The sequence below is a fragment of the Babylonia areolata genome, chromosome 33 (assembly GCF_041734735.1).
Source record: "Babylonia areolata isolate BAREFJ2019XMU chromosome 33, ASM4173473v1, whole genome shotgun sequence".
Classification (NCBI taxonomy): domain Eukaryota; kingdom Metazoa; phylum Mollusca; class Gastropoda; order Neogastropoda; family Buccinidae; genus Babylonia; species Babylonia areolata.
Genome location: NC_134908.1, coordinates 402501 through 420000, shown reverse-complemented (window position 1 = coordinate 420000; position 17500 = coordinate 402501). Strand labels below are relative to the sequence as shown.

Genomic DNA, 17500 nt, shown 5'->3' with positions numbered 1-17500 from the left:
ACATACCTTGACCAACATTCACGACACCTGCATTGATAACAGACACACACACTTGTACACACACACGCATGCACACATACCCTGACCAACATTCACAACACCTGCATTGATAACAGACACACACACTTGTACACACACACGCATGCACACATACCTTGACCAACATTCACAACACCTGCATTGATAACAGACACACACACTTGTACACACACACGCATGCACACATACCCTGACCAACATTCATGACACCTGCATTGTTAACAGACACACACACTTGTACACACACACGCATGCACACATACCTTGACCAACATTCATGACACCTGCATTGTTAACAGACACACACACTTGTACACACACACGCATGCACACATACCTTGACCAACATTCACGACACCTGCATTGTTCTCTTTCAGTTTCTGGAATCGCGGAGGCAGCTCGTATCGTGATGCCGGACCCTGTACCAACACACCAACACACAATGTACACCGCTCCCTCAGTCACAGGGAACAGGCTGCAGTGGGTGTGGCTAAAGGTGGGTGTGGCTAAGGGTGGGTGTGGCTAAAGGTGTAATTGTGTGTGTGTTTGTGTTTGTCTCTGTGTGTGTGTGTGTGTGTGTGTGTGTGTGTGTGTGTGTGTGTGTGTGATTGTTCATATCTGCAATATGTAGGACTGTCTTTGTGTATATATAGATATATATGTACGTATGTGGGTTTTCATCATGTGCAGAGGAATGATATTATGCACTACTGTATAGGGTTTTTTCAAGCAAGGTTCTCAAAGCCCATCACACTGGGAGTTTGTCCCATATAATTACTATCCATTATTACTATTATCATTATCAATATTATTATTGTTGTTATCATTAGCATCATTATTATTATCATTATTAGAAACAGAATAATAAAATAATGATAATAATATTTGTTTATGCTATCATTATCATTACTGTACACAACACTAACTTTGTATAATGTCAACTCTAATCCATGCCTTTACTCTCAGTACACACAGTGCTGTCTCATCTCCAGCTGCCGTTTCTTTCACAATGTACAAGAATCAGTCAATCAGCATCAACATAGAAAAGATAAAATGCTTCAATTTCACAGTTGACATCAACCTCAAAGACAATACCCACAATAAGGAATAGACACAGAATATTATATCAAAACTAAACAGACATATAATTAACACCATTTAAACTAATACACAGTAAAGAGAATACACATGCACCAGTACATGTGTTGAAAAATACACACACACACACACACACACACAACACACACACACACACACACACACACACACACACAACACAACACAACACACACACACACACATATTTACACACCCAAACATACACACATATATACATACACGCACATACACACACACACTGATACACATCCCCACATACCCCGCCTCCCCCACATCTACACACACACCCCTCCACACACACCCCACACCTCCACCCCCACACACATACCCCCACCCCCATGCCCCCCACACACACATCCCCCCCCACCACACACACACACACACATAACACACACACACATACCCCCCCCTGCCACACACATACATAACACACCCACCCACCCCCCACTCCCCTCCCACACCCCTCCACCCTCCCACATCCACCCCCCTCCCACCCCCCTCCCACCACCCCCCACACCCCCCTCCTCCCTCCCACACCCACACACATACCTCTCCCACACCCACACACATAACCCTCCCGACACACACAAACCCCCTCACCCCTCCCACACCCATACCCCCCACACACACACCCACACACACACTCCTTCCCCCACCCCCCCTCCTCCCCCCACACACATCCACACACCTCACCTTTCTCTCCTGCTGTCTCTGCCCCACCAGGTCCTTGAGGGCTCTCTGTGCCATGTGCTTGTCCCCCCCCCCCACACACACATCCACCCACCTCACCTTTCTCTCTTGCTGTCTCTGCCCCACCAGGTCCTTGAGGGCTCTCTGTGCCATGTGCTTGTCCCCCTCCCCCCCCCCCAGACACACACACACCCACACTCCTTCCCCCACCCCCTGTCCCCCACACACATCCACCCACCTCACCTTTCTCTCTTGCTGTCTCTGCCCCACCAGGTCCTTGAGGGCTCTCTGTGCCATGTGCTTGTCCTCCCTCCCCCCCACCCCCTGTCCCCCACACACATCCACCCACCTCACCTTTCTCTCTTGCTGTCTCTGCCCCACCAGGTCCTTGAGGGCTCTCTGTGCCATGTGCTTGTCTCCCCCCACCCCCTGTCCCCCACACACACCCACACACCTCACCTTTCTCTCTTGCTGTCTCTGCCCCACCAGGTCCTTGAGGGCTCTCTGTGCCATGTGCTTGTCCCCCCCCCCCCCACACACACACATCCACACACCTCACCTTTCTCTCCTGCTGTCTCTGCCCCACCAGGTCCTTGAGGGCTCTCTGTGCCATGTGCTTGTCTCCCCCCACCCCCTGTCCCCCACACACACCCACACACCTCACCTTTCTCTCCTGCTGTCTCTGCCCCACCAGGTCCTTGAGGGCTCTCTGTGCCATGTGCTTGTCTCCCCCCACCCCCTGTCCCCCACACACACCCACACACCTCACCTTTCTCTCCTGCTGTCTCTGCCCCACCAGGTCCTTGAGGGCTCTCTGTGCCATGTGCTTGTCTCCCCCCACCCCCTGTCCCCCACACACACCCACACACCTCACCTTTCTCTCCTGCTGTCTCTGCCCCACCAGGTCCTTGAGGGCTCTCTGTGCCATGTGCTTGTCTCCCCCCACCCCCTGTCCCCCACACACACCCACACACCTCACCTTTCTCTCTTGCTATCTCTGCCCCACCAGGTCCTTGAGGGCTCTCTGTGCCATGTGCTTGTCTCCCCCCACCCCCTGTCCCCCACACACACCCACACACCTCACCTTTCTCTCCTGCTGTCTCTGCCCCACCAGGTCCTTGAGGGCTCTCTGTGCCATGTGCTTGTCCCCCCCCCCCCCCACACACACACACCCACACACCTCACCTTTCTCTCCTGCTGTCTCTGCCCCACCAGGTCCTTGAGGGCTCTCTGTGCCATGTGCTTGTCCCCCCCCCCCCACACACACACACATCCACCCACCTCACCTTTCTCTCTTGCTGTCTCTGCCCCACCAGGTCCTTGAGGGCTCTCTGTGCCATGTGCTTGCCTCCGTTCCCTCCCCCCCTCTTCTCGATCACCCTCTCCCTCTCCCCCTCCCTGATGGTCACCACCAGGGGCGATACGCTGTCCACGCTGAACGGCTCCGTGCTGGGAGGATGGGGCGTGGTGGGGGAGAGGACGGGGGGTTTGACCCGATTGGGTGTGGTGTTGAGGGTGGGTCTCTGGTGACTGAATCTCTTCACCCCCTGGCTGGGTTTGGGTCGTGTCCCTTTGTTGCTGTAGCCCCCCCACCCTCCTCCCCCTGCCATTGCCGCTGAGGGCGGCGTCTTGCTGATCTGAGAGTGCGACCTGGGGTAGCGGGTGGGCGGGCCCTGAGAAAACACGGTAATGACGACGTGTTAGCACCGTGACCAGTACAGCAAAAACCACACACAAACACATTGTACAGCAAAATCACACAGCATTAACACACACAAACACACAACCACATGGAGTAGTAGCCTAGTGATAACAACCCATCTTGTGATCTGACACTGGGACTTGGTGCAGCAAGTGGGAGGGCCCTGCGGAGACACAGTAATGAAGACGTGTTAGCATGGCTATCATGACTGACTATTCCTCCTCACACCTATCCACTGACATCATGGCTATCATGACTATCTATTCCTCCTCACCCCTATCCACTGACCAACATCATGACTGACTATTCCTCCTCACCCCTATCCACTGACCGACATCATGGCTATCATGACTGACTATTCCTCCTCACCCCTATCCACTAACATCATGGCTATCATGACTGACTATTCCTCCTCACACCTATCCACTGACCAACATCATGGCTATCATGACTGACTATTCCTCCTCACCCCTATCCACTGACCAACATCATGGCTATCATGACTGACTATTCCTCCTCACCCCTATCCACTGACATCATGGCTATCATGACTGACTATTCCTCCTCACCCCTATCCACTGACCAACATCATGGCTATCATGACTGACTATTCCTCCTCACCCCTATCCACTGACCGACATCATGGCTATCATGACTGACTATTCCTCCTCACCCCTATCCACTGACCGACATCATGGCTATCATGACTGACTATTCCTCCTCACCCCTATCCACTGACCAACATCATGGCTATCATGACTGACTATTCCTCCTCACCCCTATCCACTGACCGACATCATGGCTATCATGACTGACTATTCCTCCTCACCCCTATCCACTGACCAACATCATGGCTATCATGACTGACTATTCCTCCTCACCCCTATCCACTGACCGACATCATGGCTATCATGACTGACTATTCCTCCTCACCCCTATCCACTGACCAACATCATGGCTATCATGACTGACTATTCCTCCTCACCCCTATCCACTGACCAACATCATGGCTATCATGACTGACTATTCCTCCTCACCCCTATCCACTGACCAACATCATGGCTATCATGACTGACTATTCCTCCTCACCCCTATCCACTGACCAACATCATGGCTATCATGACTGACTATTCCTCCTCACCCCTATCCACTGACCAACATCATGGCTATCATGACTGACTATTCCTCCTCACCCCTATCCACTGACAACATCATGGCTATCATGACTGACTATTCCTCCTCACCCCTATCCACTGACAACATCATGGCTATCATGACTGACTATTCCTCCTCACCCCTATCCACTGACCAACATCATGGCTATCATGACTGACTATTCCTCCTCACCCCTATCCACTGACGACATCATGGCTATCATGACTGACTATTCCTCCTCACCCCTATCCACTGACACATCATGGCTATCATGACTGACTATTCCTCCTCACCCCTATCCACTGACCAACATCATGGCTATCATGACTGACTATTCCTCCTCACCCCTATCCACTGACCAACATCATGGCTATCATGACTGACTATTCCTCCTCACCCCTATCCACTAACATCATGGCTATCATGACTGACTATTCCTCCTCACCCCTATCCACTGACCAACATCATGGCTATCATGACTGACTATTCCTCCTCACCCCTATCCACTGACCAACATCATGGCTATCATGACTGACTATTCCTCCTCACCCCTATCCACTGACCAACAAACATCATGACTATCTATTCCTCATCACCCCCCTATCCACTGACCAACAAACATCATGACTATCATGACTAACTATTCCTCATCACCCCCCTATCCACTGACCAACAAACATCATGACTATCTATTCCTCCTCACACCCCTATCCACTGACCAACATCATGGCTATCTATTCCTCCTCACCCCCTATCCACTGACCAACATCATGGCTATCTATTCCTCATCACCCCCCTATCCACTGACCAACAAACATCATGACTGTCATGACTAACTATTCCTCATCACCCCCCTATCCACTGACCAACAAACATCATGACTATCATGACTAACTATTCCTCATCACCCCCCTATCCACTGACCAACAAACATCATGACTAACTATTCCTCATCACCCCCCTATCCACTGACCAACAAACATCATGACTAACTATTCCTCATCACCCCCCTATCCACTGACCAACAAACATCATGACTATCATGACTAACTATTCCTCATCACCCCCCTATCCACTGACCAACATCATGGCTATCTATTCCTCCTCACCCCTATCCACTGACCAACATCATGGCTATCTATTCCTCCTCACCCCTATCCACTGACCAACAAACATCATGACTATCTATTCCTCCTCACCCCCTATCCACTGACCAACAAACATCATGACTAACTATTCCTCATCACCCCCCCTATCCACTGACCAACAAACATCATGACTAACTATTCCTCATCACCCCCCTATCCACTGACCAACAAACATCATGACTATCATGGCTATCTATTCCTCATCACCCCCCTATCCACTGACCAACAAACATCATGACTATCATGACTAACTATTCCTCATCACCCCCCTATCCACTGACCAACAAACATCATGACTAACTATTCCTCATCACCCCCCTATCCACTGACCAACAAACATCATGACTAACTATTCCTCATCACCCCCCTATCCACTGACCAACAAACATCATGACTATCTATTCCTCCTCACCCCTATCCACTGACCAACAAACATCATGACTATCTATTCCTCCTCACCCCTATCCACTGACCAACAAACATCATGACTATCTATTCCTCCTCACCCCTATCCACTGACCAACAAACATCATGACTATCTATTCCTCCTCACCCCTATCCACTGACCAACATCATGAAGATCTATTCCCCCTCACCCCTATCCACTGACCAACATCATGAAGATCTATTCCCCCTCACCTTCCTCAGAGTCTTGTTTTTCTTGGGGTTGGTCTTCTGTCTCTGGATCAGGTTCTGGAGGTGCTGAGTGGTTTTGTCGGCCACCGCAAAGTACGTCTCCACTCCGTGCACTCTGCATGACATCACATTCCATAGCACTGAGTGTATACTCCTCAAAGCCAGCTCCAATGGACAGGACACGCTGTCCGTGTAGAGGACAGCAGAATTCCAAAGGTGCTGCTCTACTGACAACTGAAGAAAGGACAATGTGACCAAGGTGGGCCTCTCAAGAGATACAAAGACACCTTGAAGGCCAACATCAGAAGCTGCAACATCGACACCGTTTCCCGGGAAGATGTCGCCCTTGCAAGAACACAGTGGAAGCAACAGTGTACCCAGGGCACAAAGACGACTGAGTCAACAGAGCAGCCACCATCCGAGAAAAGAGGAATCAGAGAAAACAGGGCCCATGCCTGCAGGACTCCATTCCATGCAGTGTCTGTGGACGACCCTGTGCCTCAGGAAGTGGTCTTCATTCCCACAGGAGAACCCCCATCAGATGACCTGCCTGCCCACTCATCCGTCAGACATGACGGGAGGATCCAGACAGACAGACAACACACATACACTGTATCACACATACACTGTATCAGTGTATTACTGTTGTGTACATGCAACACTCATGTATACACTGTTTGTCTCCACGTTACCAGCCAGGCAGTTCAAATCTTGCAGAAATAGTGTTCATGTGTCCAGCAATCAGGTCTAAAAAAAAAAACCATCATACATATAATGATTGAATGATACATAATATAATAATTGAATGCCACAGGAAACGAATGATGAGCGCCCATATGCAGTGGCAGCCGTCAGTCAGCTCTATCCAGGTAGGCAGCCTATTGTACAAAGGACCCCGTATTTGTAAAGCACTTAGAGCTTGGTGTCCAAGCAAGGATAGGTGCCATATAAGTATCCATGTCAACCAATCAATCAAAAAACATTCTTCAACATTGATATTTCTTCTTTTCTTTTCTTACTATCCTATGTTTTCTGAGCTTCAGAAAGAGGTAGAAAACACTTACACTTTAACGTAGACAACGTCTGGGATGGACTTCATGAAGCTGTCCAGAGTGGGGTGGCCCAGTGTTTTGTAGGGGATGGTTTGTCCGGTGAATTCCTTGTAGTCTCCTGAAACAGAACCACACTCCACTGTTCAGCAATGCACATACCACATCCACCACATAACTCAGCAATGCACACATCACATCCACCACACAACTCAGCAATGCACACATCACATCCACCACATAACTCAGCAATGTACACATCACATCCACCACACAACTCAGCAATGTACACACCACATCCACCACACAACTCAGCAATGTACACACCACATCCACCACACAACTCAGCAATGTACACATCACATCCACCACACAACTCAGCAATGTACACACCACATCCACCACACAACTCAGCAATGTACACACCACATCCACCACACAACTCAGCAATGTACACATCACATCCACCACATAACTCAGTTACTGCTTTCTGTGCACTCAAAGGTACAATTAATTTTGCTGATCAAAAGGAATGCAGTGCCAACAGGAAGAAATCACACACACAGTCCTTTAACGTTAAGTTGATGTAACACTCACATACAATTAAAAAAAAAAATTATATCTTATCTTTTATTATTCTTTCTTTTTTTTCTTTTTTTTTCTTTTTTAAATATTCATTCACTTTTTAATTTTTTTTTTATGTTGTTGTTGGTTGTTGTTTTTTTCTCAAGGCCTGACTAAGTGTGTTGGGCTGTGCTGCTGGTCAGGCATCTGCTTGTCAGATGTGGTGTAGCGTATATGGATTTGTCCGAACGCAGTGATGCCTCCTTGAGTTACTGATACTGATACTGTTCACATGCAAAATTTTATCAGTCTTACACCTGTAAAAGGCTGTATGCAATCTTCTTCCTCTTGTTCATAAGACAGACACCCCAACATGTAAGCAAAGACCATAATAACTATCGAGAGAACAGGCTTAAGTCAAGTTAAAACACATACCATATCTCACACAGACATACCAACTAGAAGCCATTCAACAGTATCAAATCAATACAGATTGCAGATTACAGTATACACACAAACATTCATACATACACACAACCTTATGCAAAACATGTACAGACACGGAGACAGACTGAGCATTCATACATACAGTACACACAAACAACTTTATGCAACAGACGTACAGACAGGGAGACAGACTGAGCATTCATATATACAGTACACACACACAACTTTATGCAACAGACGTACAGACAGGGAGACAGACTGAGCATTCATATATACAGTACACACACACAACTTTATGCAACAGACGTACAGACAGGGAGACAGACTGAGCATTCATATATACAGTACACACACACAACTTTATGCAACAGACGTACAGACACGGAGACATACTGAGCATTCATATATACAGTACACACACACAACTTTATGCAACAGACGTACAGACAGGGAGACAGACTGTGCATTCATATATACAGTACACACACACAACTTTATGCAACAGACGTGCAGACACGGAGACAGACTGAGCATTCATATATACAGTACACACACACAACTTTATGCAACAGACGTACAGACACGGAGACATACTGAGCATTCATATATACAGTACACACACACAACTTTATGCAACAGACGTACAGACAGGGAGACAGACTGAGCATTCATATATACAGTACACACACACAACTTTATGCAACAGACGTACAGACAGGGAGACAGACTGTGCATTCATATATACAGTACACACACACAACTTTATGCAACAGACGTACAGACAGGGAGACAGACTGAGCATTCATATATACAGCACACACACACAACTTTATGCAACAGATGTACAGACAGGGAGACAGACTGAGCATTCATATATACAGCACACACACACAACTTTATGCAACAGACGTACAGACAGGGAGACAGACTGAGCATTCATATATACAGTACACACACACAACTTTATGCAACAGACGTGCAGACAGGGAGACAGACTGAGCATTCATATATACAGTACACACACACAACTTTATGCAACAGACGTACAGACAGGGAGACAGACTGAGCATTCATATATACAGTACACACACACAACTTTATGCAACAGACATACAGACAGGGAGACAGACTGACTCACGCATGAACTGTGAGGCTGGCACTCCTTCCTTGACACTCATCACCACGGAGCGAATCATGGCTTTGGCACTCCTCAGTTCATCGTCCTCCCCCCCGTTTGCCATGGTCACGTCTGTGTTGAAAAAATAATTCAAAAAATAAAACACAAAGTTTGCTATTCCGACTTGTAGAGTGTAGTGAACGCTGTCGTCACAAAGTCTGCTCCTTGTGGCTGCTGTTCCGACTTGAGTGTAGTGAACGCTGTCGTCACAGGGCTTCTTGCTTTCCCCTGCACACAGTCAACACACCATGCAACATTTCACAAACAGAACGCACCAGTTTATAAAAAATTTAAAAAAATAAAAAAAAAAGAAGGGAAAAATGTGCACATACAAAAATAAATAAATAAATAACATTACCCTGCAAACTGAAAAAACCACAAAAACTTCACTGCTCAGAAGTTGAGCACAGATCGTCTCTGGCTTGATTCTTCTCACGCATCTTGTTCACATACACTAGAACAGCAGCTGGATGTTTGTACTACAAGACTGACATTGCCGTATCATATTATATGTCTGTGTCTTGACATTGCCATATCATATTATATGTCTGTGTCTTGACATTGCCATATCATATTATATGTCTGTGTCTTGACATTGCCGTATCATATGTCTGTGTCTTGACATTGCCGTATCATATTATATGTCTGTGTCTTGACATTGCCATATCATATGTCTGTGTCTTGACATTGCCATATCATATTATATGTCTGTGTCTTGACATTGCCATGTCATATTATATGTCTGTGTCTTGACATTGCCGTATCATATTATATGTCTGTGTCTTGACATTGCCGTATCATATTATATGTTTGTGTCTTGACATTGCCGTATCATATTATATGTCTGTGTCTTGACATTGCCGTATCATATTATATGTCTGTGTCTTGACATTGCCGTATCATATTATATGTCTGTGTCTTGACATTGCCATATCATATTATATGTCTGTGTCTTGACATTGCCATATCATACTATATGTCTGTGTCTTGACATTGCCATATCATACTATATGTCTGTATCTTGACATTGCCATATCATATTATATGTCTGTGTCTTTTGTCTTAGAAATGTCAGATTGATAATCAAGTACTTACTACTAGAATTCCAAACCTTTCATTTTTGACTCACTTGTGTAAACAAAGTGAGTCTATGTTTTAACCCGGTGTTCGGTTGTCTGTGTGTGTCTCTGTGTGTGTGTGTGTGTGTGTGTGTCTGCGTGTCCGTGGTAAACTTTAACATTGACATTTTCTCTGCAAATACTTTGTCAGTTGACACCAAATGAGGCATAAAAATAGGAAAAATTCAGTTCTTTCCAGTCATCTTGTTTAAAACAATATTGTACCTCTGGGATGGGCACAAAAACAATAAAAAAATGAAGCCTAATTATATGCAAACTGCATTTACAGTTTTACTGTTATATTTATATTTTTTTGTATTCTCTAAACTTGGCACTTTGATCTGATATTCTGACCCAACAACAAGAGCAGTCATTATTATCATTTTTTGTTCAAACAGGAACTTCTTTTGCTAAGCATGGAAGTTTTATTTATTTTGCAAACGTTTTTGGTGCAGATAGTAAAAAAGGGAAATTACTCTGTAATTAATGCTAGGGGACTTAATTTGCTTTAAACTGGTCTTTCGCATCTTAAACATTACATTTTAAAATTATACATAAAAAGCTTGGATTTTTTTTATTTTTTAAAGTGTATCACAAGTGAGTCTTGAAGGCCTTGCCTCTCTTGTTGTTATTAATTTTATTTATCATAATGACAACTTCCCATCTCTCTTTTTGTAATTTATTATTGTGACATCTTTCAATCTTTTTTTTTCTCTTTTACTTATTATTGTGACAACTTCCCATCTCTCTCTTGTTGTTATTTATTATTGTGACAACTTCCCATCTCTCTCTTGTTGTTATTTATTATTGTGACATCATCCCATCTCTCTCTTGTTGTTATTTATTATTGTGACATCTTCCCATCTCTCTCTTGTTGTTATTTATTATTGTGACATCTTCCCATCTCTCTCTTGTTGTTATTTATTATTGTGACAACTTCCCACCTCTCTCTTATTGTTATTTATTATTGTGACAACTTTCCATCTCTCTCTTGTTGTTATTTATTATTGTGACAACTTCCCATCTCTCTCTTGTTGTTATTTATTATTGTGACAACTTCCCATCTCTCTCTTGTTGTTATTTATTATTGTGACAACTTCCTATCTCTCTCTTGTTGTTATTTATTACTGTGACAACTTCCCATCTCTCTCTTGTTGTTATTTATTATTGTGACATCATCCCATCTCTCTCTTGTTGATATTTATTATTGTGACAACTTCCTATCTCTCTTGTTGATATTTATTATTGTGACAACTTCCCATCTCTCTCTTGTTGTTATTTATTATTGTGACAACTTCCTCTCTCTTGTTGTTATTTATTATTGTGACAACTTCCCACCTCTCTCTTGTTGTTATTTATTATTGTGACAACTTCCCATCTCTCTCTTGTTGTTATTTATTATTGTGACAACTTCCCACCTCTCTCTTGTTGTTATTTATTATTGTGTCAACTTTCCATCTCTCTCTTGTTGTTATTTATTATTGTGACAACTTCCTCTCTCTTGTTGATATTTATTATTGTGACAACTTCCCATCTCTCTCTTGTCGATATTTATTATTGTGACATCTTCCCATCTCTCTCTTGTTATTTATTATTGTGACATCTTCCCATCTCTCTCTTGTTGTTATTTATTATTGTGACATCTTCCCATCTCTCTCTTGTTGATATTTATTATTGTGACAACTTCCTCTCTCTTGTTGTTATTTATTATTGTGACAACTTCCCATCTCTCTCTTTTTGTTATTTATTATTGTGACAACTTTCCATCTCTCTCTTGTTGTTATTTATTACTGTGACAACTTCCCATCTCTCTCTTGTTGTTATTTATTAAAAAAAACCTCAACCATCTATTCAACACAGTCATTTCACCCACTCTAGGAAGACATTGTCGGGAATGGCCAGAGGGCAAAACAGATGCGGAAGTGAAGCTACTCATAGAAGAAAACAGTAAAGAAGAGGACATCATCATATACACAGATGGCTCAGTCACCAAAGACCAGTCTGGTTGGGGATTCACTGCGAAACAAAATGGAAAAACAATTTGGGAAGAGAATGCTGCCTACAAAGTCACAACCTCCAGCCTAACGATGGAAGTTGAAGCTGCGACACATGCCCTCCAGTGGCTATCGTCCATCCATACGCCCGGAAACCAACATGCCATGATTCTAACCGACTCAATGAACCTCATACAGAAAATTGAAAACGGAATGGGAAGCCCAGAGTGGCATAAGGCAATGCGCAACTTTCAGATTAAAAAACTCACATGGTCATACTGCCCGGGACATGCAGGTGTTAAGGGAAATGAGCGAGCTGACAGACTTGCTGGTAACGCAACACCAACGAGCGGCCTACATCTAGGAAAATCGGAAATTCTCAGAAAAGTCAAAGAATACCAAAAAGAACAGGTACAAGGCCATCACACCATCGATCGCCTCAAAGAAATAGAAGCAGAGAGAGGGAGCGGCCGAAAGTCTAACATGAAAGGTAGAGCACGATGCTTTGCAAATCAAACAAATATCGGCATCATTTCCAAACCAACATTGCGCAAATTTCTTCAAAACGGAACAGAGTCTCTGTGGGCCTTTCCAAATACAATAGACTGAGCAACACACTAGACGCCACGTTCTTGGCATCAGAGATCTTTTCCCATCCCTCTTGGCAGCCTCTGTGCGTGTGCGTGTGTGGATGTGTGTGTTTGTGTGGATGTGTGGGTCTGTGTTTTTGAGTGCGTTTGTGAATGCGCGAGAGTGTAAGTGTACACAAGTGTCAGGAGAGATCTGTGTACGGATGTGTGTATATATATATATATATATATATATATATATATATATATATATATCTTTGTATATATGTGTGGGGGTTGGGGGTGGGAGATATGGGCGTATATGTGTGTGCTTGTACAAGTAAGTGTTCATCTCTGTGAGTGTGTGTTTGCGTGCGTGTGTGTGTGTGTGTGTGTGTGTGCCGTGGAAGCTGCGATACGTAGGCTAGAAATGAGTGTGTGGAGGAGGGGGTTGGAGGAGGTGCAAGGTAATGTGTGTGTGTGTGTGTGTGTGTGTTGGAGCTCATGTACGTTTATATGTATTTGACTGTACTTTCATATCTGTGAAACTGCATGTTTGGTGCATTTCTGTTATGCATGTGTGGGTGCATGTGTGAATGTGTGTCGTCATATTTTACATTCATTCGCTTAATTATCACCATTGTTGTCTTATTTATTTATTTATTTATTTTTTATTATTATCATTTTATTAGTATTACTATTATTATTACTACTACCTTTTTCTATATTATAATTATTATTTATTTATTTATTTATTTATGTATGTAAGCTTATCTATTATTTATTCCCCCCCCCCCCTTTTTTTTTTTTTTTTTTTTTTTTTCTTTTTTTTTCTCAAGGCCTGACTAAGCGCGTTGGGTTACGCTGCTGGTCAGGCATCTGCTTGGCAGATGTGGTGTAGCGTATATGGTTTGTCCGAGCGCAGTGACGCCTCCTTGAGCAACTGAAACTGAAACTGAAACTATTTATTATTGTGACAACTTTCCATCTCTCTTCTTGTTATTTATTATTGTGACAACTTCCTCTCTCTTGTTGTTATTTATTATTGTGACATCATCCCATCTCTCTCTTGTTGATATTTATTATTGTGACAACTTCCTATCTCTCTCTTTTTGTTATTTATTATTGTGACATCTTCCCATCTCTCTCTTGTTGTTATTTATTATTGTGACATCTTCCTATCTCTCTCTTGTTGTTATTTATTATTGTGACAACTTCCCACCTCTCTCTTGTTGTTATTTATTATTGTGACAACTTCCTCTCTCTTTTTGTTATTTATTATTGTGACATCTTCCCATCTGTCTCTTGTTGTTATTTATTATTGTGACAACTTCCTATCTCTCTTGTTGATATTTATTATTGTGACAACTTCCCATCTCTCTCTTGTTGATATTTATTATTGTGACAACTTCCTATCTCTCTCTTTTTGTTATTTATTATTGTGACAACTTCCTATCTCTCTCTTGTTGTTATTTATTATTGTGACAACTTCCCACCTCTCTCTTTTTGTTATTTATTATTGTGACATCATCCCATCTCTCTCTTGTTGATATTTATTATTGTGCCAACTTCCTATCTCTCTCTTTTTGTTATTTATTATTGTGACATCTTCCTATCTCTTTTTATTATATTATTGTAAAAACATTTCAAAGCATAAAAGCAGAAACAAAAGAAATGATAATATTGTTCATCAGCCGTCATGTTCATTTTGAACTTGAAGTGCAACATGTGAGCAAGTATAAGCTTTAAGCTTGTTGATGCCTTTCTGCCTTTGCACTGCAGTCATGTGTACTGTTTGTTGTGTCCATCATAGCATATGTGAAAATAGACATCACATGTTTATCGTATATCCACGTAACTAGATGCGCATGATATCAACAGTTGCCAGAAGTAAAGAGCAAAGTGAAACTGTCACCCTCTGATCTGTTGTGATATTCATGTGAACCCCAGCTGTATATCAGCATACTCTGTAGTCCTTAACACACACACAAACAAACATAAAACTGTTGAATTATTAAAGATGATTTGAACCATAAAGGAAGAGAGTTCATTACTCTACAAGACACAAGAAAGAACCTGAAGAGAGACACTGAGTGTGTCATAGACTACTGAGATAAGCCAGTAATTTATCAATATATCACTGCTGTGAACTAGTTCATATCAAACTCTGATGATGAGCAAATGGTAAAATAAAATGTGAAACTGAAAAGAAACAGTTTCATTTGAGCAAAACAAAACGAGCTACCAAATTATGGTTGTAACCAGTGCTCTATATTCACTAGTTCAGACCATACTTTTTCGTCACTTTTATCATTTTCAATTAAGAAAATAAGAACATGCATGCTATGTGCACGTATCTTGATCATGATTTGGAATTTTTTGTCGTGTAAACAGAACGATACGGATACACACTGATCACTATGTGCTTATACCGAACGATACAGATACACACTGATCACTATGTGCTTATACCGAACGATACGGATACACACTGATCACTATGTGCTTATACCGAACGATACGGATACACACTGATCACTATGTGCTTATACCGAACGATACGGATACACACTGATCACTATATGTTTATACCGAACGATACGGATACACACTGATCACTATGTGTTTATACCGAACGATACGGATACACACTGATCACTATGTGCTTATACCGAACGATACGGATACACACTGATCACTATGTGCTTATACCGAACGATACGGATACACACTGATCACTATGTGTTTATACCGAACAATACGGATACACATTGATCACTGTGTGCTTATACCACCCATTTCAAGCTGGTGGGTACCTCAGTAACTGATCAAATATAACGATAATAAAACCAAAAACCTTGGATTTAAACACACTCAGTGCAGTGTAAATGTTGGTTGTTTCCAAAGTCAGTGATGACCACTGCATCCCAGGTTTCACCTGGCAATGCATAATTATTCACATGAATACAAGTGCTAGCTGGCAGTTGCTGGGATAGTATTCAATAATGCAAACTGAAATCCCCCTCTCCCCCAACCCACTCCCCAAATGGTGCTGACTTTGGAGTAAGCATCTTCATATTACATTCCACTAAATAATCATTAAAATTTGGTCATCTCACACAAAGGCCATCACCCCCAAACGCTGCAGACTTTGAAGAAAGTGAACATTTGCATACTACTTGAACAACAGCAACAGAATAATGATTGAAAATGCGGTCCTCCAACACAACAGTTCAGCTATTTTCATCGATTTACACGCGATCTGAAACAAAATGGTTACTGCGTTCTTGGCTGGTTCTTGGTCACATTTACAAATACAATTCTTGGAACATGTTTTCCTACATTCCAAAGTTGTCTCGTGTGCTGGTTCCCTTACAGGACTATGGTAATGAAACACAAGACTGACTTCGCTGAGTTTGCTGAGCTGAAGACTAAAATCGCGTGTACTGCTCAACAGAAGCCAAGTGGAAAACCTCGCAACATGACCAATGTCCAATGCTCTGTCAATATTTTTCTCACAACTCTGGGGCTCTCGACACACTAAACAAAATGTGCACGATAGTATGCATGTTTTCAGCTATGCACCTCACCTTAGCTTGTGTTCTCGATCAAAAGATGCTATTTCAGTTGATAAAAATAAGCAGCTGCGTAGATTTTCTTTGTTATGACACAGGGAAAAGGTTCAAAACATGCAACACCCACTGACATGGATGCAGTTTCTGTTTCCCTTTAAGCAACTTCCCCGGGAAATGGGCTGAACCGTACCTTCTTTGAAAGAGACAACTTTGGAAGGGAAGTAACTCTAAAAACAAAACTTTTTTTTCATGGTTTGGCGACGAGTCCATTTTCTGGTTCTTTCTAATTTGTATCACTTTAGTTTAGTCAACGTCTTTTAACATTTTGTTATTTTAGACGAAATGGAAGAAAACATTAATTAGAGAAAATAGAAATATATATATATGCTTGTGTTCATGTGCACAAGCACGCAAAAATGATATCATGTGAACTTGAACTTCGTTGTATATTCTTATCGTCAATATGCCTGAATATATACTGTAACTGTCGGAAACATCACTTCTGCATGCTCTTCATT

The 17500-nt window shown here is 43.0% G+C and overlaps 1 protein-coding gene across 1 annotated transcript in view; it reads right to left on the bottom strand.

Moving 5' to 3' along the window:
* LOC143276827 (uncharacterized) overlaps positions 1-17143 on the bottom strand; it is a 27146-nt gene extending 10003 nt beyond the window's left edge. Inside the window, exons 1-6 of the mRNA XM_076581482.1 lie at positions 16998-17143; positions 9688-9954; positions 7554-7659; positions 6493-6604; positions 3135-3521; positions 377-458 (exon numbers count right to left, since the gene is read on the bottom strand). Coding sequence (XP_076437597.1) covers positions 377-458; positions 3135-3521; positions 6493-6604; positions 7554-7659; positions 9688-9790 — 790 coding nt within the window. The 5' untranslated portion in view covers positions 9791-9954; positions 16998-17143. The remainder of the gene's footprint in view (positions 1-376; positions 459-3134; positions 3522-6492; positions 6605-7553; positions 7660-9687; positions 9955-16997) is intronic.
* Positions 17144-17500: the final 357 nt, after the last annotated feature.